We start from the raw sequence: 26,662 nt of genomic DNA, 5'->3' as shown, positions 1-26,662 counted from the left end.
CCCCAGTTCAATTACATTTTAAAATTCAGATATAGCAAGAAAACAGGGATAAGGTAAGAAGTGAAGAGTCTCACCAAGCAAAGTCTGTCTTCTCTCAACAGCTCATGGAGCTGAGGCATAAAATAAGGAGAAGGAAAGTACTTCTGTGTCCTGTGGTGCATGCACGCATCTCAAATAGCAGACACTCAGCTCCAGGATCTTTGTGTTATTAGCTGCGCTACTAGGACTTTGCCAAGGAAAGATACCGTGCGCCTTTTTTCCGAAGCTGAAAGGGGAGGCGTCTGAGTTGGCAACCACACGAGGGCCACCATGCAACAATCCACACCGCTGAAAAGGGAGCGGGCGGAATTTCTCTTGGGAGTTAAGAGAACACATCTGCTCCTCTCTGATCCCCGCTAACGCCTTGTAACAACAGTGAGAGGTGGAAAAGCGGTTGCATGCTTCAGTCTCGCTTTAAATATTTAGACAGAAATTACCGATTAACCATGCTGCATCTGGAAGCCCCGGCGTCCCTTCTTCCTCCTCTACGATGCAGGACTCGTGTCCTGTACAGGTAAGAGTGCTTGGGAAGGGGACACACTCCCTGTCCAGGAGTGACTGAGTTTCCACACGCCTGCATCAGCTGCTCCTCACGGTTTTGGATGGGTCCCTTTCCTGTCTGACCCCACACGCCCTGCCCGAGGGAAAGCGCAGGGGTGACACCGAAGGCGCCCTAGGAAAGCACCTGCTGTGAGGCGGGCGACGCCGACGGCCGCGCGGTGGAGAAGCCGGCCCTCCCGGCCGGCCGAGGTGCCCCACGCCGCCCAGGGCCGCGCCCCGCCGCGTCCCTCAGGGTTTCCTCCCCTGCGGGCCAGGCTGTGGCCGCCGCGGCCCGGCCCGGCCCAGCCCAGCCCAGCCCAGCCCAGCCCAGCCCAGCGGCCTGCTTACGGCAGGCTGCCGGCCCGCCCGCGGCCCGCCTCTCCGCGCCGAGCCCGGGCCTGGCCCCGGCCCCGGCCCCGGCCTCGGGCCCCCGCCCGCGCCCCGCAGGCCTCGGCGGCCGGGGCGGGGGCGGTCCGGGGGCGGTGCGGGGATGCCGCCGGAGGCGCTGTAGCGCGGAGCGGTCCGCGGGTAGTGGCAGCCGGGCGGCAGCTCCTCCTTCCTTCTCCTTCTCCTCTTCCTCCTCCTCCCTCCGCGCCGGGGTGCGCTGCGCGGCCGCCCCGCGTGTACGATGGACTGGCAGGTGCTGACCAGAGAGATCTCCCTCTACCTGGAGAGCCAGGTCCGCGTGGGGCTTTTCGGCTCCGGCGTGGGCTTGTCCCTGGTGCTGGGCTTCGGCGTCGCCTACGCCTGCTACTACCTCAGCAGCATCGCCAAGGTGAGCGGGAGGGCGGCGGGACGGGCGGGCTCCGCAGGTGTCCCGCCGCGGGGGGACCGTCCTGGCGGGGACCGTCCCGCGAAGGTCACCTCGACCCACTCCCCTTAGCGGAGGCAGCCGGCGTCCTCCTGGCGAGGGGAGCGTCGGCACCTGACGTGGCTGGCCGGGGGGTAGGGCGCTGCGCCCGCCTCGTCCTCACACGCCCCGTCCTTCCTCTGGAGGTACCGCTCCGGGGTGCCGGCTGGCCGAAACGCCGCTCGCCCCCCGCACAGGCCCGTCCCCGCGGCCGGGCCGGGCCGGGCCGGGCGGCGCAGCCCTCCGCGCCTGCCGGGGCCGTTGGGCCCCCCGTGAACCGCTGAGGCGTTTCCTCCGCTGGGGCCCGCCAGCCGCCCCCCGGGGGCCGGCCGGCCTGAGGGAGGGGAAGGGGCTGTTCGTGCCCGGCCTGGGAGGGGAAGGGGCTCTGGCCTCAGGCGTCCCCGAAATGCATTCGTAGTAGGGGGAGAACTTGGCTGGGGGCGATGGTTTGGAAAGGGAGGTCAGGAGCCCTCCCTCCACGACAAAAACCCGACCTCTTTGGTTTATTAACAGGGCAGGCGATAAAGTAGTTTGCTGCCCTCGTGTCTGCCTTCGATACCGTCGTACCGCTATCGCAGTGTTTTGGGGGCTAGGACACTCTTGCACATCTTCTGGTTAGTACTGGTTTCACAGATAAATTAGGCATTCGCAAATTACTTGGATACAGTGAGCCTGATCTGATCTGATCTAAAGTGGCCCCTGAAAATATGCGTATCAAAAGATTTATGACGGTGGAAGACGTGTGTTGCCACAGTCCTTCACAGAACTGCTGAGAACATAGCCTTCCTCTTCACTGAGAAAAGGGTACTTGATTTTGGTCAGAGGAGAAAAATGAAGGGAGGACATGCCACTGCGGCTATGTATGTGTAACAGTTTTCTTCAAATCATCTATTATTGCCCTATTAATGCTTGTGTGTTGGAGAGTCAGTGTAAAAGAGAAGTTTAAGAAATATGGTTGCTAAAACATGGGTTGTTTGGTATACAGGGATTTCCATGTTGATTGGTATACAAACAGAAGCTGTGAGAAAAATCTCTGCATGCAGAACATTGAGATGAGTTAACCAATGCAGTTGTGTACCGTAGTATGAGATGGGAGACGGAGTGTCCTACTAGGTTAAAACAGGTACTGCAGGTACACAGTCAAACTACATGGATTAAACGTCACTTCTGTGCGGTGCAAGAAAATTGATTCAGTAAAATCTTTCTCACCTACTGTGAGACTGTGTGGTTTTGATTTGTCAGTGAAAGATACAATGCTGGTAAAAGTAGAGCTAGAATAGCATGTTATTAGAAATAGGTAAGGAATCCATTACGTTTAGTGCGTGTCACTTTTCAGCTCGGCATTTTGGCATTTCATTTGGGGTTTGTTTACTTATCTCTTTACCATGACAGGAAAAAGCATTGAAATGATTATATGAAATAAACCAGTTTACTGGGAGAGGATTTAAACAAGCTTTCATTTCTTTCTCTCTTTCTTTGTCAGTTTGTTTTTTATATGAATGCCCTTGCCTGACTGTAGTCTCTCTTCCTAGAAACCCCAGCTGGTGGCCAGCAATGACCGTTTCTGCCGCTTTCTCGAGGAATATTGCCCTGTTGTGACTGAAACTTACTATCCCACTATTTGGTGCTGGGAAGGTCGGGTGCAGACACTCCTGCGTCCCTTTATCACCTCTAGACCCCAAGTACAGTACAGGAAGTAAGTGCTTTTCTTCTGGAAAGTGACTGATTTGGTAGCCAGCAGTTACCTTACTCTGATTGTGTCACAGCTACCATTCTTGCTCAAGCTTGTGCCCATTTTTTTTGCTTTATGCCCGCCTTTACAACTCCATCGTAGACTTGGAACCATCTCTATCCTGGATTCAATATACAGTAGGTTTAAAAGGTCAAGGTTCCCAATTTGCCCTATTTTAGCTCAGAGAGTTTTGGAGCACTGAAATATTGGTGACAATTCCAGGTGTGACCTCACCAGTGCTGAATAGAGGGGAAGGATGGCCTCCCTCGACCTGCTGGCAATGCTCCTCCTAATGCAGCCCAGGAGGCTGTTGGCCACCTTTCCTGCGAGGAAGCATTGCTGGCTCATGTTCAGTGTGGTGTCCACCAGGGCCCCCAGGTCCTTTCCTGCTAAGCTGCTTTCCAGACGGTCAGCCCCCAGCCTGTACTGGTGCATAGGGTTGTTCCTTCCCAAGTGCAGGACTTTGCACTTCCCCTCAGTGAACTTCATGAAGTTCCTGTCAAGCCATTTCTCCAGCCTGTTGAGGTCTCTCTGGATGGCAGCACAGTCATCTGGTACATCAAATATTCTGGTGTTTGAATGCCATCATTTTGCAGAGCTCATGCAATCACTGCATCTGTCCATTGAACCAACAGGTACTATCTTAACCATAGCATGGCCACATTTAGCCTTGTTTCAAATATATAAAACTTCTGGGATTTTCAGAGTAACTTTCACCTGTGGGGTTTATGTTGTGTTCTTTGATGCCTAAATTCTAAAAAGGAAAGAACTTATATTTAGTGTTTGTCCTCGGCTGATCTCTCTCACACAGAAATGAGACTTAGTCTGGCAAATGAGGCATTTGGCACAAGACCTAAGGAGAAGTACTTTTATGTGCCGGAACCTGGATGCAGAACAAGTTGTTTCAGCTCTGTTTGCATGGTAGAATAGATTTAGCATTTAGCAGCTTCCCTTAGTTTTAGTAACTAGGAAACTTTTCAGTGGTACGGCCATGTCCACTTTTTCTAGCCCTTCTTGTATAGTCTCTATTTCAAGGTTTGCGAGGGAAGAAACATAGTTCCATGGGGCAATGCTTATTTTGCACCATTTGAGATTGTGTTGGCAGTACACACCAGCATTGCATCTACTTCCCGTTACTGAAAAAGGGCAAAGCTGAGCTAATGAGTCCAACAAGGCTAAAGAGCTTTAAAATATGAAGTAGGTGCTATCAAGACTTTTGATTGAAAAATCAAATGCAAGGTAGGCTTACATTTTGGTAGTTCCTACACCAACTGTCTTGTCCAATATCTTCATTGCCAGGAAGAGGGAAGATGCTGTATGTTTCTAAAAAAAGAAATAAACCTTCTTGTCATTGTTTAATGCGTGCTTAGCTTCTTGGGATATTATAATATTTTTTGCATTCTTAAGATACATGGTTTAAGAGTGCATTCTAGCAAAGTTTGTGGAGATACAGGGTGAAAGATATAGTAGTGCGTGTCTGTGTTCTGTGTGTTTCAAACATAACAAAGTGCTGCTTCTTTGGATAAAGAGAAAAAAATGTGATAAATGTTTAACACATTGCCCAGTGTGCTATCAAAATATTCTCAGATGATCCAAAGAAATCTGCAGTACACAAAGCCTATATAAAATAGAAGGCCATGCCAAAAATCATACTAGTTACAAGTTTCCAGTACATCAGCAGCAATTCATGAAAGACCAGCTTTTCATTTACTGGGAACAGGAATTGCTCCACAAATTGACTGTGCTAACTCATGTCAGCTGTAGGTGTGGCTCTTCCTGAATGGTGAACATACAAACATACCTAGTTAGGTGGCACTTTGAGTATTAAAGCATAATTAAAAATGCAAAATTCATACCTGGTAATTTGTACACTGTAAGTACTCTTAATAGTATGCATGTATTTTTCCATCTAATCAGTGTTGTCTTGAAATGTGCCTTTCAGTGAGCTCATTAAAACAGCAGATGGAGGACAGATTTCGTTGGATTGGTTTGATAATAATGACAGCTTATATTATCCGGATGCCAGCACAAGACCCACTGTCCTGTTACTGCCTGGCCTGACAGGAACGAGCAAGGAATCCTACATTCTTCATATGATCCATCAAAGCGAAACCCTGGGATATAGGTGCTGTCGTATTTCATTGCTAGTATTTTGCTTCTTCCAATAAGATCAAATATAAGTATGTATATGTGTAAGATGCCTTTCTAAGGCAAATGAAATCTAAAGACATAAGTTTATGTAAGAAAGTATTATTAGTAATAATAATAGTAGAATTATATAACAGGCAGTACATTCAGAAGGGCTGTTTTAGTATCTACAGAGGTGCCCCAGAGACTGCAGTGAAAACAAGCTAAGTCTGCATAGGCCTTTGCTGCTGCTTCTTAAATTATATCAGTATTTGTGCTACCTTTACACTTTCTAGAGAGGGGCTTGTGTTGAGCTCCAAGAAAACTTGTGTGGATGGGCTGCTGGCAGCAGGCCTCAGAGGAGGTCAGCTTCTGAATGCCAAAATTGCTTCATTCAGCAGCCTCAAAATTGTGAGTGCAGAAAGGAGAGCTAAACTGCTCTTACTGGTGGTGGTTAAGGAAGAGGTTTGTCACATCTTAATTGTCACTGCTTTACTTAGTTTTGTTATTAAGGCTTCTGGTCAAAGTTGGATAAAATAAGTGGATTAGTCGATGAATAGATTCCTTTATGTAATCATATTGCTGCTGCTGTGCTTTAAAATAAGTTGCCTTTGTTCCAGGATCTGTATTTGGAATATTACACTTTGCAGATTGGCTTCTGGTACTGACTATAATAAGTTCTTCAAATACATATATATGAACTTTTATCTACATGTCTGGCTATCTCTGTTTGGAGATTTGGATAACTGCTTTACTAAATTATGCAAGTAAAGTAGCACTTTAACTGTTCAAAGTACTTTTAAAATCACTTTAAAACTTACCAGCAAAAAATATCAGAGGAGGAAAGCCCTCAAATCAACAACTTCTTACTATTAATTTTTTAAGTATTCCTGAAAGAATTCCAGAAATATCTTCATTTGATGAGCTGAGAAAAGAAGGTATAGCATTAAAAAAGGAGAACTTTAGGTCAGATTTCAACAGAATGTTATAATTTTGTTTTTAATCAGCAACATTTGAGAAAAATACCAAAATAAGTAATTTTTCCATGCCTTTAACCCATCTAAAATATGTATATATTATTTAACAGAATTATTACAATGAGATGGTAGAAGAGTAATAGAAAAGTAAGATTTTTTAAGAAAGCGTAGATCATGGTAATACTGCTAGAAAACTCCCACAGGCATCCCATCCCCAAGAGCCTGCAACTTGGATGCAGCTGTCATAATTTTGATTTGGCTCATTTCTTGCTATTTAATACAGTTATGTAGCTTTGGAGGATGTCTACACATGGATCTCTGACATTCTCTTTCAGAGCACTGCTTTAGGCTCAGCCCAGCACTGGCAGAGCTTATGGCTTGTATTTGGCCAGCTCAGAGTGCAGGCAGAACAAGATGCATGTACTATCTTCAGGTAAATGCTGGGGCTCGTCATTCTGCAATCTGACCTCGATGGGCGAATCACAGAGCTCATTGAACTCCATTTTGGTTTCAAGGTTGTTCCACACAGGTCAGACTTCAGGATCTGTAGGACTGTAAATATTTATGTGCTGAACTTATTCATAGAACTGGCCCATTTTTCTTTATGCATTTTCTTTTTTTTTTGGTGTTATCTTAGTGGAGTGAACAATGTGTATAATTGAATTTACTGTCTCAATTTCTAGATGCGTGGTTTTTAACAATCGGGGAATTGCTGGTGAGGATCTTTTGGTAAGGATGACTTCTAAGACAAACATCTCTCACTTATAAGCAGTATATATGGAATCATTTATTTCTATTTGTACAGCTGGATTTAAATGAGAGAAACTCACAGCGTATGTTGTAAATGCAGAGAAAAGAATCTAGTCATCTAATAGATCAATCATGTGCCAATATCCATCTTTTATTTTAAAACTCAAAAAGGTCAACTGGTCAACACAGAATTTTTGTGAACATTTCATTTTAGGAAAGAATTTAAATTATTAATATCTGTAACATTAAAATGAACAATCCTTACATTTTTCTTTCCAGAAATACTATGGTATCTAAAATGCACACATCCAAGAAATTCTGTTCAGTCAGTGCAATTTTCTCCCATTGTTTTAACATACAAATCCAAATATAAGCAGCTGTAATTACTTTCCCACTATGAGTTGCCAATATGAGTTTAAAGTAGATTTTAAAAGTTGTGCCATTAAAATTGATCCATGTTATGTGTTTTTGAATTAATGAACCAGATTTTTATGGGGAGCCATATCCTAGATGTTAAATGTGTTCTTGTATTTTTCTCACTAATTATAACACAAAATCAGCTAAAAAAGACATTTTTTGCATTTGGGACAGGCATACTATGTTTGCTTAGAAATAACTGGCAATTCCACAAATGGCAAAGTCTTGAAGCTAAACATTTTCTGCAGCTAGGAGCAAGGCATGATGAAATATTGCTGAATAAGCTTTGTTTCTTCATATTTGTTTTGTTGACAGTTCTGCAGCTGTAATGAATGCGCATAATACTCGGTATTGTTTTGCATTTTTTAATCCCCTGGTTCCAAACTTTAAAAAGCTCAGATGTTTCCCATAATCAGATAAAGCATTTCAATGCAAATATTGCCATGTTAAGAGTAGTTTTCTGCATACTTTTGGAGATGGATCTACAAAGCAGTTTTGTGACACACAAAGTCCTTATTGATGAATTTCTGAATCGTTAAGAGAAAAGATCTCTTGTTTGGTTGCATTGTGTGTATTTTACTGTAATCGGATTTACATCTTTAAGCTTTATAAGATCTTACTGTGAAGCAAACCAGATGAAATTATCACATTTTCTGCAGAGGGGTTTCTACATTTTAATATAAAATCCCTAGTTAATGAGTTTGAAGCATAGTCAAGCACCACAGTAGAAATCAGTCATGCAAGTAGTTCTTTTCCTAGTCTTTTTAAAGATAGATTCAAATTTACACCAAATAAGAGCTATTTAAAGAATCAGTTTTAAAATGCTGTTGTCATTTGTTATTGAAAGTTATTGTGAGTTATTGTTATGGAATAATCAAATATTAGATTGACCACAGTCAATGTGAGCTAAGATGGTGTTTTAAAAATATCTTTATGCAGTGAGTAAATAAATAGACATCAAAGTGTTGGGAATTAACTGAAATTAAAATGCAAGATATCTCTTTAGTTTTATAAACTTTTAATCAAGTACACTTTCATTTAGAATACATTAGACCCTAGTTACCAAAAATAATTTAACTTTTGAACTTGACAATTTAATTAAAATAAAGCACATTCACACTGTTTATAACTAATAGGGTGTAAAACAGTGAAGAGTGATTCATGTGGACAAGAACTCGAAATGCAACATAAATGGAAATTAAGAATATCTTCAGTTTTAATTACCCGGATTTAGCTTTTCTATCCTTATCTTTGACTTCAGGATTTCAATATTCTTGTTAAATATATTTTAAGTAATCAGTTTCCTCTAATTAAACTTGTTAAAATTGCCCACAAATATCCAGGCTGTTTAACTGAAAGCAATTTAAAAAAAACACCTTAAAATACATTGTTGCATCAGGCAACAAATAAGTTCAATTAACTCATAATTAAGTATTTTTATATTTAGTTTTAATGTTTATACTGAATTATGGCAGGCCAGCCACTACCTATAGTTAAGTCAAGGTCACTAACACGTTAGTAGCAACTCTGTATTGCTGCAGATGAAATCTAGAGAACAGCATTAGAAAAAACCCTTATTTTACTGTGATACTTATTGTACATAAAAGGACTTATCTCCCTTATACTGCTTCAGATAGTACCCCAGATTGTGGCCTGTAGCAGTTGTCTGTGCAAGTGAGTCTTAAAAGCTGTGCTTACCCTTCAAAAGCAGGGAAGGGGTTACCCAAATCCCATTGATGCCAGTGGAAGTCATTCCAAGTCTCAGTTCAAGATTTGAAGAGACACTGATGGTAGATAGAGAAGGGGGAATATATATGTGTTTCATTGCTTTAGTTAATAAAATATTTTAGTAAATTAGGTAAGTGACACTGGTGAATTTATTTATCTATTTATTTGCTTGTATTGTGTAGAATCTAAATATTGGCTACTTTTCAAATACTAGCTGTCAGAACTTGAAATCTAATATTTTCTTTTGCATTTGCATGTGGGTGAAGATAGTAAAATTGTCATGATAACTTTCTTTTCTGTAAATTGCAGCCTTTATGATATGTTTCCATTTCCTCGGGGTATTTTAACATGTCTGTCTAGTTCTATCTAGTTTAGCTTGTTGCTCTGTGTTTAGATTTCAGCTAATGACCGGAAGGTTGCAGATACTGAGGATATTTGTCACGTGTTTTATTTTGTAATGATAACAAGTATAACTCCTTCCTCCACCTCCTTGTGAAATGCTCTGGGTTTATGTTTGCCATTTGGCACAGCTTCACGATAAATGCTAAATTTATCTTGTTATATAAATGATCCACTGTTCAGTTTGCTTTGTCCTTAAAGGATAATACAAAAGCTTATGATGGCATTTTTCCCTCTGACTCCTTACAGACACCAAGGACTTACTGTGCAGCTAACACAGAGGATTTAGAGGCCGTTATTCATCATGTACACAGCTTGCACCCCTCAGCTCCGTTCATGGCAGCAGGTGTTTCTATGGGAGGGTAAGGTATTATGCAACACAAGTCTCAGTTTAACTATGATCATAAAATAAGACTGTTGTAGCCTGGTTGTAAATTATTACTCTGCTATACCTGCATTACTTACTGAATTGCAACTAACTTGGGTCTATTTCTAGCAGTCAATATTCAGAGGACTTTTAGAAACCTTGTATCTTTCAGTATCTTAGCTCTGTGTCAGGGAAGGTGAAAATTGGCCAACATTTAAAAGTTGAGGGGGGTAGAGAAAGACAAGAAACACTGTCAGACAGATTGACAGCCAAACAGGTGGGAATACAATCTTTGGAAAGCTGTCTTTGGAGCAGAGGGATAAAAAATAGGAACTAGAGCTAACATACCATGTTTCTTAGCAACCTCTGGAAATTACAAGATTTATCTTCACTCTGTTTTGGGTTCTGCAGTGTGTGGGTAGGTTAAGCTGGAAGAGATGGAGGTATCTGCTCTGTCTGGCTCAGAAGCAAGTAGTATTGTTGAAACCAGTATGGGTTGGCATAGCATGTGGTATTAAGACTTGCTGGGTCCTGGCTTCACTCCAGAAAGCACAGCTAGAACAGACAATGATAGCACAGTTGCTTAGAAAAATCACTGCTAGAAGCTAGGAGAAATATTCAGACAGCCTCTTCAATGAAAATCATAGGAGAGGAGAACTTCCATTAGAAATACTGCAGACACAGTGGTAACTTACTGAGACTTCCCTTCTTTCTGATAAATTTTATGGAGGGTGGGCAGATATAGCCCTGTATATTGACATTAATCTACTAATGACTTGTAGGAGCTTTGGGGTAAATACAGATTTGTTCAAGCAATTTAGTTATTGATAATCAAATAAATAAGTAACTTGGAAGCCTTTTAAATTAGGCACATCTTTTTCATTCATGTTGCTGGGATTTTGCCAGTGTCTTCGGTATCAAGACATATGAATCTTTCCAGTATGTCAGCGTCTGTCTTGCTGGGAAGCCCAAAATTTGACACACTACTCCAGATACAATCTTGTAAATGCCAAATACAGGGAAATAAACTCTTCCCTAGACCTGCTTGTTTTGCTCATACTAACAAAGCACAGCATTGCCTTTAGTTGTCTTCATTGCTGCAAGGGTGCATTGCTGAGTCATGTTCAGTTTGCCCAGGTCTTTTTCAGCAAAGCTGCTCTCTGTCCAGTTATTAATCTGTTCTAGGTGCAGGACTTTGCATTTGCCTTTGTCGAACTTCATGAGGTTTTTGCCAGCCCATTTCTCCAGCCTGTTGAGTTGTCTCAGAATAGCAGCCCTATCTTCCAGTTCACAGCCACTTCCCACAATTTGACCTGCAAGGCTCATTGGGGTGCATTCCATCTCATCATCCAGTTAATGAAGACATTACACAGTGTTGGCCCCTGCATTGACCCCATGAGGAACACTACTAGCAACCGGTCCAACCAACCCTGTTGGACTTCAAGTTAATGATCACAACTCTCCGAGCCTAGTGGTCTAGTCAGTTTTCCACTCACATTGCAGGTCACCTATTCAAACCATGTTGCTCCAGTTTGGCTACACGGAGACCATGGAAGACTGTCACAAGCCTTGCTAAAGTCAAAATAAGCAACATCCACTCCTTTCACCTAACCAACAAAGGCAGTCAGCTCATCATAGAAGGCAATTAGGTTGTCTTTGACCTTGGTAAATCCATGGTGGCTGTTATCAGCCATCTTCTCTACCTTTACATGCTTGGAAATGGCTTACAGGGGATATTCCCAAACTGCTGAGGTTAGGCTGACCAGCCTGTATTTCCTCCTCCTTGCCATTCTTGTAGAGGGGTGCCTTTTTTCCAGGCATCAGGAATATCCCACAGTTGCTGCAACCTTTCAAAAGTCATAGAGAGCAGTCTCATAATGACATTGGCTGCCTCCTTCTGGAGCTTTGGTGCACCTCACCTGGTCCCATTGACGTATCTATGTCCAGTTTGCATAACTGGGCTGTAACTCGATCTTCCTCTACCACGAGTAATAATTCACTCTCCTATACTCTGCCAGGCACAGGGACCTCAGAGGTCTGAGAACAGACCTCAGCACTGAAAACAGAGAAGACAGGGAGCCTTGGCCTTTTACAAATCTTTTGTCACTAGGTTCCCTGCTCTGTTGAATAGTGGTCCCATGAGGGAATAAAAGCTGGTCAGCCTAACCTCAGTTCTTTGGGAAGATCCTCTGGAAGCCAGTTCCAAGCATATTAAGAATGAGAAGGTAACTGGATTTGCCAAGGACAAAACATGCCTGAGCAATCTGATTGCTTGCTATGATGAGATGACTGGCTTCAATGATGAGGGGAAGGGAGTGGATGTTTTCTGTTCCGAGCCTTTCTTTGTGTCAACGCACAAGAAAGGCTGCAACAGAAGCCTTTCTTGTTGCAGAAGCCTTTTTCTTGTTGTCCTGCACATCCCTTGCTAGTTCCAACTCCAGCTGAACTGTAGTTGTCCTAACTGCATCCTTGCATGCTTGGGCAATGACTGTTTCTCCCAGGCAGCCCCCTTCCACCTTCAGGATACTTCCTTCTTGAACTCAGGCAGGAGTTTTTTGTTCCTCCATGTGGACTTCTGCCTCTCTTGCTCAACTTCCTGCACATCAGAATGTACACTTGTGCTTTATGTTCAGTTATCCTTAAGGTCAAACAGTTCTCCTAGACACCTTTGCCCATCAGGGCCATCTCACATGGGATCCTGCCTACCAGATCCCTGACCAAATTAAAGCCAACTCTCTCCAGTATTATAATTCTGCTGCTTACCTTCCCCTCTCACTTTTGATCTTAAAAATCCACCATTGAATATCAGTGGCCAAGACTGTTCTGTACCCTTCCATATCTGACAGGTTCTTCCTTACATGTTAGTAGAAGATGTATAGAACATTTTCCCTATTTGGGTCATTGATCATGTATCAAAAGGTTGTCCTCAATACTCTCCAGAATTCTGTTCTGCTTGTGCCTTGCTGTGTTGTTGTTCCAGTTGATGTTGGTATGGTTACAGTTCCCTGTGCCTGCTGATTATGAAGCTTGTTTTAGCTGTCCAAAGACCTGAATTGTCTAATTACTCCTTTTGATCAGGAGGTCTATAGCAGACATCCACCGTGATATCCCCTTTGTTAACCTCCTATCTGATTTTGACTTATTAGCTTTGAATTGGCTTATAACCTGCACCAGGGAAAAGTTCTGTGCATTTAAATGGCTTCTTTGTCTAAGGTGCAAACCCTCCTTCTTGCCTTCAAGGCTTTAATGAAGTCTGTTTGCATCCATCATGGCACACTCTTGTCTGCCTGTGAATTCTCCATGTCTCTGTGATCCAATAAACTTGTTCTGTGACTATGCACAGATTTCTAATTCCTCCTATTTTTTCCCATGCTGTGTGTTCGTGCATGTGCTAGCACATGAGATGGGCCACTGTCATGCTGCCCATGAGAGCCTTCCCCATTATGCTATCCCTTGGGTGCTTCATCAGGGCCTGCCAAGCCTTTGCTTCTCTTCAGGCTTTGCTCTCCCTCCCTTGACAAACCTAGTTTAAAACTTTTCTTTGCAAGGTTAGCAAGCCTGTTGGCTCTTATCTCTCTTGGCATGCTATCTCTTTCCAGCTTAGACTTTTTTGCGTGCAAAACACAAAATAACATGATGTATTGCAAAAACATGTTTCAGTGGAAATGGTGAAAGTCAAAGAAGAATCTGCAGTAGAGGCTTGTTTCAATGATTACATACAGATTTAAAGCGTAGTAGCTCTTCATGTGTAGCTTCATGTGTGGTGCACCATTACATCAGAACTAAGAGGGCTGTGGTGTAGTAGGTGAAGTACGAGGTTTTCAGGGCTGAAGGTGCAGTAGAAGCTAGCCATTCTGCGACTGGTACAAAAGACCAGTTCAGCCCTTAGTGTCATTTCTGTCCTTGTCTTAACCTAGTTATGGTATCTTAAATAGTGGCAAAGTCTGTTAGTATGGCACAGAGGATCTGTGTTGTGTTCCTGGCTTTTACCGCACCACCACCACTGGGCAATTTCAGGCAAGATGTTCCACCTTCCTCCTCCAATACGTTTCTAATGTCCTGAACCACAAAGAGAAAGCATATGCTTAATTGTACAGAAAACTGGAAGAGTCTTTAATCATCCACATGAAGACTGTTTCCATGCTTCAAAATTAATTGGAGCACTGGCATGTTCAAAATTAAGTAGGAGCAGAGATCTCTCTAGGGGCATATTGTGAAAATGATCCGTTTGTCTTAATCTTACAATAATTTTTGTTATCTATCCCTTTTCAAAATTTTCTGAATAGCCAGTTAATCTATACAGGGCACATTTGCCCAATTAAGAAGAAAAATAAACACTCACTTCACAAAGGTGTAAATGTAAATGAAAGCCCACTTGTTCTATTGATCTTCAGTATGTATTATTTCAGAAAGGGACTTTGTTTTCTAACATAAAGATTCCTAAACCTTCTCTCTACCACATATATTCTGTGAATTCTGTTAGAGAAGTGGCTTCTTCCCCTACTGCAACTTTTTTTTGTTATTGGTTTATGGTTCAGTGTTCTTACAGTATATCAGCTGGTGACTCACAGGTTCCTCCTCTTCTGTGGGTAAGAGGGAACATATGCTACCTGACTCCTATATGTGCCACAGGTGACTTTCCTTACTGGGTTCAACTGTGTGAGCTGATGACAGGAGCCCATTCCCAAGTGCTGTTTGCTGTTCTTTTCCTGCTGGTTCCTACCAACTGGCAAGTCTTTGGTAATACCAAAGACTGGTTTCACTTTTGCACTGCTGTCCTATGATCTGGTAGGTAGCACATGGGGATAAAGTCTCTGTGATGGCAGGCTGGTTCATGATGTCTTTGCTAAAGGTTGCTGTCTCCTGAAGTATTGTAGATGAAGCCAAGGTACAGATGTTGGTGGTCCAGGGAGCTATATTAAGTTGTAAAACCTATAATGTTTTGAGTTAAAGGCTTGGTATTAAAATGCTGGTTGTAAACTTTGGGGTCTCAGGCATTAAAGTAAGACTTACAGCTTTTCTGTTAGTATTTTTCTTTTACTCTCTTCCTGCTATTTTAATTTTTCTACGTTTGAAGGGTCAGGTTCTGGTGAACTGTCTCATGTTTTCAACTCAACTATACATCAGCAGTAGAGACTATAAGTTGCAATTGGTCAGAAAGGCAAGACTTAAGCCATTTATTTGGCTCATAATTTTGTTTTGCTAGTTTTTTTCATTATCCAACACTTCATTCTTTACATACTTTGTGCTAAAGGCTGTGTTCTCTCATGTGTGAGGTGGGGTAAAGGAATTACCTTCGACCCAAAAGACAGCTTCATAGTGAGGCAGGTGTGCCAGGGGCAGCTTGCATTTGTCAGGCACATTGATCAGATTTATTGGATCGGAAAGACCAAGAGCTTGTTTTACCATTTTACAACTTGGGAATACCTGTTCCATGAGTCAGATACTTTTTTCTGACCTTTTCCTCCCTTTTAGTGATATAAATAAGACTAGTATCTCTATTTATTTCTAAATGCACTCCTACCCACATCCTACACCATGCACTCAGTTCCTCTCTGACAGTAGAGAAAGAAAACTTCATGAGTCATATGTTGATTACATTGACTACCTTTCAGAAGTATTAGGCACAATGGTAGGGCTGATACAAGAAACTATTGAAAAACACACAGAAAGGTGGCTGATTGTTATATTTGCTTTAAATTGAAGCAAACAATTTGATAGTATATATGTTTCTGTTTTTCATTTCTGTTTGTAGCATGCTTCTTTTAAATTACCTGGGCAAAACTGGCAGAGACACTCCTTTAATGGCAGCTGCAATTTTCTCTGCGGGTTGGAATGTTTTTGAATCTGTAGAATCTCTGGAGAAGCCACTAAACTGGCTTCTTTTCAACTATTACTTGACTACTTGTCTACAATCCTCTATCAGCAGGTGAGTTGCCTTCTGAACTGTTTAGCAAGGTGGAAGGATGTTAGCATGAGATCTACAGCAGGTATAATAATATTGGCAAAATTAATGCTGTAACAACACTTCACATAGCTGTTCTGTCTGCATTCTTCTGTAAGTTTTGAAATCAAAAGGATCTTTGCAAGAAAGATTGTCATCAATGTGACTAAATTTCTCTTCTCCTCAAGGGACTTGGCACAAGACAAATGTACTTCTATATTTATGGATGAAGTGAATGGATTTTTTAATTTTTTAGACATGCACATACTGATGTTGAGTATATATGTATGTATACTAATCCTTTTAAGTCGGTGTTGACTGCAAAAACATGGAAAGGACTAGTTCATCCTTTGCTTTGTAATATTAGGGTGTATTTTGTATTCCCAAATATTTAGTTCTCTTATCTTTGGCATCTTTCTCATGGCTTAGACAGATTCTTACTATGTTGCTGGATGTGCCTGCATATGGATGAACAATTCTTGTGCTCTTGAATTCCAGGCAGATTTTTAATATGACAGAAAATTAAAAACAAGCATGTTCTTGTTAGGGAGTTATTTCTATAAATGTATCTGTAAAGCAGAGGACTTCTACATCTGTTTATATAACAAAAAACCAAGCCCTCCAATTTTTCTCTCTTTCTTTTTAGGCATCGACAAATGTTGGAGAAATTATTTGATATGGATCTTGTGATGAAGGTATGTGAAAATGTTACTTCTGCTTTAGCTGGATGCTGTTTTCCAAATGCTGACATAGTTCCCTGTTTGAATTCTGTACTTCAGGCTAGAACTGTTAGAGAATTTGATAAGCGGTTCACTTCAGTCATGTTTGGCTATCGTACAATTGATGACTACTATGAAGATGCTAGCCCATGTCGCAAGCTGAAGTCAGTAGGAATTCCAGTGTTATGTCTAAACTCTGTGGATGATGTTTTCTCACCAGGTCATGGTAAGTTTAAGCTTTTAAAAATATATTTATCTGTATACGCAATCATTAAGACAAACTACATTGGTCTGGGGATGAACTCATGTATTTAAATGCTTAAATGTGTATTTAAATGTTACTTGTACATAGGATCAAAAGCTCCAGGGATAGATCAATCTTGCAATTTACTTACAGTGTAAGACACATGTAAAACAGCTGATGATGGAGAGACCTGATTCATACGGGATGAAGAAGCACATGGGGTGGCAGTCATTAGCCATTAGTAGACTCTTTTACAGTCAAAAGAAAGAAATATGCACATTTAGGGTGTGAGTTATCTCACTGTAAGGAAGATATTAGATGTATTGCCCTCTTGGAAGCACCTGTTTCTATTCAAGTATGAAGAGAGCCTATAATGAGGAACTGGGATTCAGATGTCTGGATTGTAGACATCCAGAGTTCAATGAAAGTGAAAACAAGTATTTTTTTATTGCCATTTTTCAATCCAGTCCTTACAAGGAATGTCTGGAAGTTGCTTATGTTTCAGATGACTTGAAATCCTCAGCTGTTGATCTCCTGTGCCACCTCCAGTGCCTGAAAATAAAAAGTAAGAAAAAATGTAAGTTAGCACGTAGGACAAAATCTAGGGGGAGGGAAGAGATACAGAGGAGGTGAGCTCCTAGAAGGAGGCATGTTGAAATTAATAAGAAACTAACTAGAAGATGAAGCAGCAATATCAGCTAGTAACAGGCTGAAAACTGTTTTCCCGTTTCTTTCTATTTTCTGCCAAACACATGATCATTATGAATATTTTGCTTTGGATCTAAAGCTCAAAACCCTGTTTTTAACTGTCTTTTTAAGACATGCTTGTTCCTGTGGTCTGTATATTGGTTATAGTGTCTGAGAACAAAAGCTAATGTGGAGGAAAACCACTAGAATGAACAGCTGGTTGAGGGGACAGTCTTCAGCAGTGAACACCTGACACCTTTAAATATGAAGTTTATACACTTGATTTATTTCAGGGAAGTTTTCTTCTGCCACCACAAGTCAAGTGAGATTCTTGTAGAATGAATCATGAAACCAAAGTGGGTAGGCAAATAGACTAGAACAACAAACAGAATGAAGGAATTGGAAGAGACTGTGCGTGTGTGTACTATTTTTCTGTAGGCAGATGTGCAACACATACAGAAACGCACACACACACTACTATTTATAGCTCGAAGACCTGTTAGAGACAAATGTGACACAAAGGGAAGGGGCGTCTCCAGTAGAGAGCACTAGAAAAAGACAGTCTGATTTCCTCTCCTCTTGAATGAAAAACATCCATGCTATGCATGAACAATATAAAGAGGGGATAGCCACCTAATATGAGGGGAAAAAAGGTTAACTGGATTAGTCAAACTACCTATCCCTTACATTGGCCAGAACAGAGGCTTAAAACAAAATAAGATCTGGGCAAACATAGCAATATTTTTCCAGAATACTGCATCCACCTTTGACAATTTGTGGTTCAGGGACTTTCTGGGACAGAGTTAGTCCCTTTGTATTTACTAGCCTCTGTGGGATTTTTTTTTTCCTTGAAATTGGCCAGTTATTGTTTCTGTTATAAGCATATAATGTCCTGGAAATGAGAATGGATGGGGCTGTGACCCTAAAATATGTGTGCAAATATAAAATCTGGCTAGTGATTCTGACGATAAATTTTTATGGATCTTATGACCCTGGGGATGACTTTCCCCGTAGTGCTGCAAGGTGAGTGATCTGCTGTGCCATGCTTCTGCCATTAAGTATCTTAGAGAAGGAACAATGGCTTCACCTCTATGTTTAGCTCTAGCTCAGTTTGTGGTTTCTGTTCTAAAGTGAAGTAGTAACTGTGGCAGGAATAAGCTAGCTAGTTAGCACAAGTAACAACAGCAGGGAACCAGACAGTGTGCCTCTGTCCCTGGAGGATTTGTTAACCTTTCCCAGCCTATTGTCACTGGGACTGGGACCTTTGTTAGCCAGATTAAAGCTAGTGCAGATACTCCATTCCCTTGTCTCTTCATTTTAGAATATAACCTCCAGCTCTCAAGAGCCAACCGTTGACCTTGACCTCATGAAATTCAGTCTGAACACAAGAAAACACTTTTTTACTGTGAGAGTGGTCAAACACTGGCATAGGGAGGTTGTAGGGTCTCCATCTATGAGAGATACTCAAAACCTGGTTGGACCCAGCCCTGGGCAACCTGCTCTAGGTAACCATGCTTGAGCAGGGGGGTTGGACTGGATGATCTCAAGAGGTCTCTTACAACCTCAACAGTTCTGTGATTGTGTAGTTTGACTACCCAAAAGATTAAGTCCCCTAGAGTACAGCTGTAGCAGGCGTCTCCTCCCCCCAAGCTGGTTTTTAAAAGAAACACAACACTGTTCTTGGTGAACAGTGGATGATAGGGATGGTCTCTTGTGTAGGATTAAGTATCAAACCTATTGTCAGAATGCCTTAGAAATCTTGCAGTGTAGAAGGGAGTGAGGTAGAGCAGCAGCACTTCTGAAACAAGAAGTGTTAAGTCTGTTGTAATGACTATCCATCCTCTCTTAAACTCTGACCCTAACCAGCCTTTCTCCATGAAAATGTTTGGTTGGTTAAGCTTTCACTTATTCCTTGTCCACAGAGTTAATGCTGTTGGCCGGAAACTGTTGTCCTTGTATTGACAAGTTTACCTTAGAAAGGGCTACCAGGACAATGTTGATTTACAGCAAATATCATGACTCTGTTATGTGTGTCTATTCTTGTCTCCTTTTTTGTTTGTGTTATGCACCCTCAATGTGAAACATTGCACTGGCAGGGGACACAGGGCACCCTGATTAGCGGCCTAGAAATTACGGCTGCTGCCGTCAGTTACTGGAGTTCATTCATCCTGACACTTTTGCAGGCTGTTTTATGTTAGCCAACATAAAGGTCTGGTGTTACTCTTGGGAGGTGACTTTATTCTGGCAACTGGCTTGTTTTTTCTTACTTAAAAGTGTGTGGACACATGTAAGCCTATGGCAACCAGAGGCAGTTTCCGCTCACAACTGTATAATGGATTCAAAGCCACAAAACTTCCTCTCGTCCAGATACCAGCCTTTTATTGACTTTGGGGACTGGTTATTTCATGCCTCATCTACCCCCAGTAACACCTACTAGCTTTTAAGCTACCTTCCACCTCTGTTGTAGATAGCTGTAGTTTCCAACAGCAGGGAAACAGGCCTAGAAAATTCATTAGGGAGAAAGCTGTGCCAGAATTCCTTTGTGTTTAAATATCCTTTATAAAAAGCCAGCCACATCTATCTTTCTGTAACAGAGCTTGGGGGATACAAACCCAAGCCTGCTTTGTTACTATACAATATGGACTTAAAGAAGAGAGACTTCCCTTAAAAAGTGTAGATGCTGTCTCTGTTGCCTCTTACTACCTGATCATTTTTTCTCATGTAGCTTTTTGGTACACTTTGTACTTCCCAGCAATTTTTTTTTTAATATATTGTGAAAATGTGCCCTTTGATCTCAATCCAGTATTAGGAAGAAACAATTCATTTGCAGTCCTTCCTTAACATTGCTGTTTAAAGTTCATAGAGCTTGGCAGCTGGTGTATCTGTAGTTTAATTCTGGAATGCAGGTCTCATATTGCATAATACTAATGAATGAAAACAAATGCTTTCTTCATTGCATGACACTTCTTTCACCATAACTTATTTAAATAAGCCACTGCTAAATATGTAATGTAATCAAGTCAAGCCCTTTTATTTTTTAAGTGTGAAAAAATAAATCAAGAAGGTGGAACGATAGCATTCATTATCAGTGTCACATTTAACTTTTCACCTGAAGTGGCATTTTTCTCCTCGGAGACTTTAAGCAGTGTATTAGGCATCTGACTTAAATTTCACTGTACTAATGCTTAGCTAATTGCCGCTGGTGAGTGTTGTGCCCAAGCTGAAAGCCTGCCCTTTAAGCTAGGTATCATGCCAGCTCCCTCCTGATCCACTGTGCCAAATAAGTGCATGTCTGAAGCTCAGTCATACTTTTTATTGAACTCTCTGAACTTCTTCTGTCCCTCTGAATCCAAACTTTGAGTAATTGCTTTTAAGTGTTATTTTGTATCCTATTATGTAAACAGCACAGTTGAATGAAGTTGGCCTGGAGAGACCAAATGGCCAAGGAATGCCCAGAGGGATAACAATTAGGGTAAGATTTTAAGGAACAGGGAGAAATCAACCAAACAATTGAACAGAAAGTCTGACAGCAGTGACTTATTTAAGCTGATGCTTCTTCATGCGTCATGTTTTTCTATTGTTCTTTAAAAAAAACACAAAAACTTTTTGCAAAGCATGTACAAGAAATTGAGTTTGAATGAGGTAATTCTGCACATATGTATTGACATTGTGGTTCTGTGATCAGAAATAACAGGTCTGTGCCTGCTAGATCAAACAGCAATACAGATTTTGGTTAGCAGAAATTACGTTTCTACAAGGTTACATGTTGTCAAAAATGAACAGTAGTATCTTTTGTCGTGCCATCCTATATCCTAGAGTGCATCACATCCAGCGCCCCATTCATCTGTCCTTTAGATTGCACAATTTGCTCTATTGCATTGTGGGTTTATTTGTGGATGGCTAACAGTCCCTAGAAACAGCCTTGAGAAAAGTACCACATGACGGCCAAGCATCATTTGCATTTTGGCACTGGACAGCAGCACAACATATTAAATTCCCTCCTGAGAAGCTGCAGAGCAAGAAACTCTGCTGGGGAGGAGTCATACAAATGATTACCCAACTGTATCAAGACCAACTATGCCAAGGGCAGGCTCTCCTGTTCACCACAGGGGAGGTAAGAGCAGAGAGGTAACAGCAGGTCAGACTCAGCACCTCCTGAAAATCCTCACTGCAGAGGGAAGCAAATGACTGCATATTCAGCACAGTGCTGGAACTTGTGATAAGGGCGATGATCTGTGGCAGAATTCTGCTGTAAACACATGTTAGTTAGAACAGGGAAAACTTTGGGATGGGGAAGATGACATTCGTAAAGACCTGTGTGTGGCTCACACCTTACCTGCCACAGAAAATAACCAGCATCCTAGTGCTGGTAGGCTTCTAGGAGAGAGCTGCTGTAGCTGTTTGGAGGCAGGCAGTGCATAGCACCCACGGCAGTATTGCCAATCAGTTTGGGAATGCATAATTAACTACCAGCAAACTGATTTGGGAGGTATCATTACGCTGGCAACCTCTGAATGACAGGTATGCTGAGGTCACAGTGAGCTTTGCCTGTAAGGGCTTCTCCAGCTGGGTTGGCACAGCAGAAGAGACATTTACTGTCATTTCCCTTCCACAATGCCAGCAAAGCGCTTTCTTGGCAAGAAAGGATATTTCTCTCTACCCTTTGACACTAGTCTGACAAAGAGAACGACCATCATGTTTTTGCGCAATCTTAGCTAGTCAAGAGGTGTGTTCAGGTCAGTAGGCAGCTGATCCTGAATCCGTTAGGATCAATGCAGTTCTCATGCTATCTCTAATTCTTGGAGTTCAAATCTGTCTCTCCTCACACACTCCTCCCCATACCCTTTCATATAAGCCTGTCCATTAGCCCCCTCAGTGACCAGGGAGACAGATGCAGAACAGCCATGGAAAGTACGATTCCTTCATTGCCTGAAGCAGGAATGGGGGAATCAGGCTTGAGTCTGATCCCCACTTTCCTATCAGGATTCTGTTTAACATGGCCCATGCGCTACTAGAGGAAGAGGAGCAGATGGCTTGGTAGAGATTAGTGGGCAAATTCCCTTGGAGTCAGCAGAAGCTGACATGAATCATAGCCACTCTCTTTGTACAGGGCAATGTGTTCACCCACACAATCCAAGGGAGCCCTATCAAAGATTGCTGGGCAGGTTAACTCACGCAAAACTCCAGACAAGCACTTGCCAAGCCTGGTGTCTGAAAATTATGTACCTGTTGGTTTGCAAGAAATAACACGGTTTTCTGCATCTCTTGTTTACTTTAGCAGTGTATGACTTAAAATCAGATTTATTTTCTTGTGGAATCGTAACCTTCTTTAGACAATACAGTGAAATTCCTACTACTCCCTTCTGTCTGGACAAAGCATGTCATCTTTTGCTGTTGTTTTTTTCTGTCAATCCTGAATAATCAAAAAATCCTGTATGATTTTTACTTTTTTCCTTTCCATGAAGTTTGTTATTTGAAAAGTGGAAATTTAAAAGGCATTCTTCACTGAAATGTATTGGGATTTCTGCTTGTTCAGGAGTATATTTAGCATACTTAAAACTCAGAGGAAGTTGCTTAAATAACTTAATTCGTATATTGAGAGCACAACCACCATAGCATCATAAAGCACACCACTGTTGTGTCAACCAGTTCATATGGTAATAGTGTCATCCCATCATAATGAAATGCCATTTGTAAAGTCATATGCATGTCAGATTGTGCTAACTGACCTTTACTTTCTTTCACAAAGTGAAGATAGCATTGATAAAGCCATGCATCCGTGCATATTCAAAATAAAATGCACTGAAGTCTCCCTTTCTGCACATTTCAGGATCAGCGCGTGTCTCAGGTGTAGTTCGCTGATGACTGTAAGCTAACTGTAGGCTGTCAGTGAAAGGGCTACCTCACCACAGTCCCCATCTGACCGTGCCTACTGCCATTCATATACTGGCATTAACATGGGCAACCAGCTCAGGGAGCTGATCCAGCTGAAACCCAGCAAAAGAAAAATCCTTGTAGTATCTGCTCTAATATTCTAAATTCCAAATTAAATAATTTTCTAGTAGTCACTGTTCAGTAGAGAACCACTAACATACTGGGTGATGTGGAGCAGCTTTCTGTGTCCTTGTGCGGTTGTTTGCCCTTCCTCTTTTTCTGTTTACCTTGTGTATTTAGATTATGAGCTCCTCGGGGCAAGAACTGTCTCCCAGTGTGTTTGCATGGTATGGTCTAAACATGCAGGTGTAAGCGTATGGCAAATCAGATATAATGATGATAACCCAGCATAATCTTTAATATTAGCTGATAGGATCTCTTACAGACAAAATCTTATTGTGACATTAAAGGATTTGTATTTGGAGTCTCCTACAAAAAGAACGGGTTTCATAATTAAGGTCCTAGGTTCCACAGTTTTTCCAAACCTAAATGTTGCAACACAGGTTAAAAAGTACAGGTTCGATTGTCCTTTCACTTACACTATTTATACCGAATTGCAAATATGCATTAACATGGGGGCTTTTCCATCAGTGGGACTGAAAGAAAGATGAAGCCCAGTGATTTCTGAAAATTTTACAGCAGCCAGAAAAATCACACAGATAAGGCAAGTTAATGATGAGGAGAGAAATGGCTTTTAACACAGCTATGGTTCTATGTCCTGCGGGCAGTACATTTAAGCATATGTTATTGTTGTGCATATTTATTCATATATAGTGTGAGAAACATTTAAGAGAAATTATTCAGTGGCTGGCATTTCATAGAAGGATAAGGACTTAAAACTTTTTCCTCCCCCTTTTTAGCTATACCAGTAGAAACTGCCAAACAAAATGCAAACGTTGCTTTGGTTCTGACTTCGTGTGGAGGCCATATTGGTTTTCTGGAAGGAATATGGCCAAGGAAGTGCACTTACATGGACAGAGTCTTCAAGCAGTTTGTGCAAGCTATGTTTGAGCATGGAAATAAAATCTTTAGCATGTAGCTTTGGACCACTATTATAGCACAGTGGCACATGCTGACAAGGGCAGTTAAGCTTAATGCACAAATTTTAACTCCTGTAAGCCAGCAAATGGATAAAGTCCATTACTACATGCAAAAATATTTTTTGCCTAAAATTTTGTAGCAAGAAACTAAATATTATGTTGTCACTTTTATATTTATTTTTAATATGCCTTACTAAGAATGATCTTAAATGAAACAGCATTCTGCATACATCAAACTGCACTTAACCAAAACCATCAAGTAAACAGATTATAATTCCTCAGGATTTTAATTTAAACCAGTAAATATTTAGGAGACTTAATTTAGATGGCTTTTAATATGAGAATGGCAACACTCAAAATAGCATATATTACCCTGTCACACACAGTAAGAAGATGGCCCACTCCTTAGGGCACTGATAGTGAAAATTTTAAAATGTGAAAACAAAAGGCGGGAACACAAAGAAGCACTGGTTCTTCACATAAGTAAAAATTTCAGTATGTTATTCCATAGCATTAGACTGACAACCACTTTTGCTGTTCTACCCTGACAGTATTCAGATTTAGGGCTAGTTATTGTTTTTTAAACTATGTCAATGCCATACTTGTCTTACGTGATTATTTTTTAAACAGCTAATTTATAGTGTTTACATATAACCAAAATTCCTTTAAAACAGTACTGTAATAACTTATGTAATTAAAAGGCATCTTGCATTTCAATGTTCATGTAAAGCTGGGTGTTGTCATATATGTAATACATACTTCATGTAACTGGTAAACTCAATGATTCTATCTGTTATGTTTATACTGCCCCACAAGAACATTTCAGTTTTAAAGAATAGACATTAGAACATCAGGAAATTATGATATGATCTGCTTTAAATTAAAAAAAAAAAAAAAAATCCAAGCCTTTTGTCTCTGCTATTGTTTCAGATAATTTCTAAAAAGAACATAACAAACCGTTTAAAGAAAGCTGGCAGCTGGGGTGGGGTCAGAGCCCCATCTCTCTGGTTCATTTATTTGATCACTTGTCAGCACTTTGGCAAGAGGTTGTCAAATCATTGAAGCCTTTGCAAAGTGATTTCCGCCCTAGCAGCTTACAGGTTTGTGAGGCTGGCTGAGGTGTCACTGTTCTCCTCAGCCCCCAAACACGGTGAGAGCCAACGTGGACCTTTGAGTAAAAAAGACAGTTGGACAGATGGTATTGTGAAACTGTTGGGAAGTCCTGATTTTGGGCATCCTGAAATTAAAAATAGGCTTTTAAACAGTTTCTGTGGAGCTCCCACCTTGTGCTGATCACTGATTCCGGCCCAGCCACACAAGATAAGTCAGTAAAGATGCCTTTGCATTTTTATCTTTTGAGCGGGGTCAGTACAAGAAGAAAATGCGGATACAAAAGCAAGTCAGGTCTTTTGTCTCAAGCAGTACGTGAACAGTCCTCTTGCAAGGCACGTTTCCTAGTAACAGCAAAAAAGAACAAAAATACTTCTTGTCTTCAGAAAAAGAAATTGGGACACGCTCTACAAAAGCTAGTTTTGTAAGGTGGAAGGTTAAATTAAAAAATTAGAAAGCGCTTTCAAGTTTTGACTTTTCAGACAAGCATTGCCCCTTGCCCAAATAACTTATTTTTTTCTCTAATAAGGAAAATGAGAAAAGTGATTTGTGAAAGCAAAATGAAATTTTGTGCATGTTACCACCATACATGAAATCAGCGTATTAGTAGGGTGCCTTATTTAGTCTTACATTCATTTCCAGTTTTTATGTTCATACAAACCAATGAGCAATAAACAGTGTATTGAGCATTATATATTGTTAAAATTGTTTGGGTACAGTACTGTTCAAAACTCAGCATCAAGTATTAATAAAAATAAAACCACTTACATTAAAAGCACACCTGCCTGTTTAAATAAAAGTAACATGATGGCAGAATTTCTGTCTCTCTGCACTGTCTTATTTCATTTAGGTCTAATCCCACATACAAATCCCCATGAAACATTCCTCTTTAAAGCTATGTCTAGCAAATGTCTACAAAGTTGGGTTTTTTCCCCCAAATGTAGAGTGTTCTTCCTTACATCCCATTAGGGAAAATGCATTGCTCAAAGCACAGTGTCCAAAGTGGCAACAATCAAATTTTACTATGGATATCTTCAAGCTTTCCCAATCAGATTTTC

General features: G+C 41.2%; 1 protein-coding gene across 2 annotated transcripts; it reads left to right on the top strand.

Moving 5' to 3' along the window:
* Positions 1-1,107: 1,107 nt before the first annotated feature.
* On the top strand, positions 1,108-26,377 carry ABHD3 (abhydrolase domain containing 3, phospholipase). Of its 2 annotated transcripts, XM_049829346.1 has the most exons (9): positions 1,110-1,354; positions 2,962-3,125; positions 5,104-5,286; positions 6,949-6,994; positions 9,809-9,921; positions 15,682-15,855; positions 16,517-16,565; positions 16,650-16,815; positions 24,315-26,377. In XM_049829346.1, the coding sequence occupies exons 1-9, from the start codon at positions 1,208-1,210 to the stop codon at positions 24,491-24,493; spliced, it is 1,221 nt and encodes a 406-aa protein (XP_049685303.1). In that variant the 5' UTR covers positions 1,110-1,207; the 3' UTR covers positions 24,494-26,377. The 2 variants fall into 2 exon arrangements, with proteins under 2 accessions (XP_049685312.1, XP_049685303.1); XM_049829355.1 differs by lacking the exon at positions 15,682-15,855 and having other exon boundaries at positions 1,108-1,354.
* The last annotated feature ends 285 nt before the right edge of the window (positions 26,378-26,662 follow it).

Source organism: Accipiter gentilis, chromosome 2 (assembly GCF_929443795.1).
Source record: "Accipiter gentilis chromosome 2, bAccGen1.1, whole genome shotgun sequence".
NCBI classification, from domain to species: Eukaryota; Metazoa; Chordata; class Aves; order Accipitriformes; family Accipitridae; genus Astur; species Astur gentilis.
Note: the sequence above shows the minus strand (reverse complement) of the source record. Positions and strands in the feature narration are given on the sequence as shown.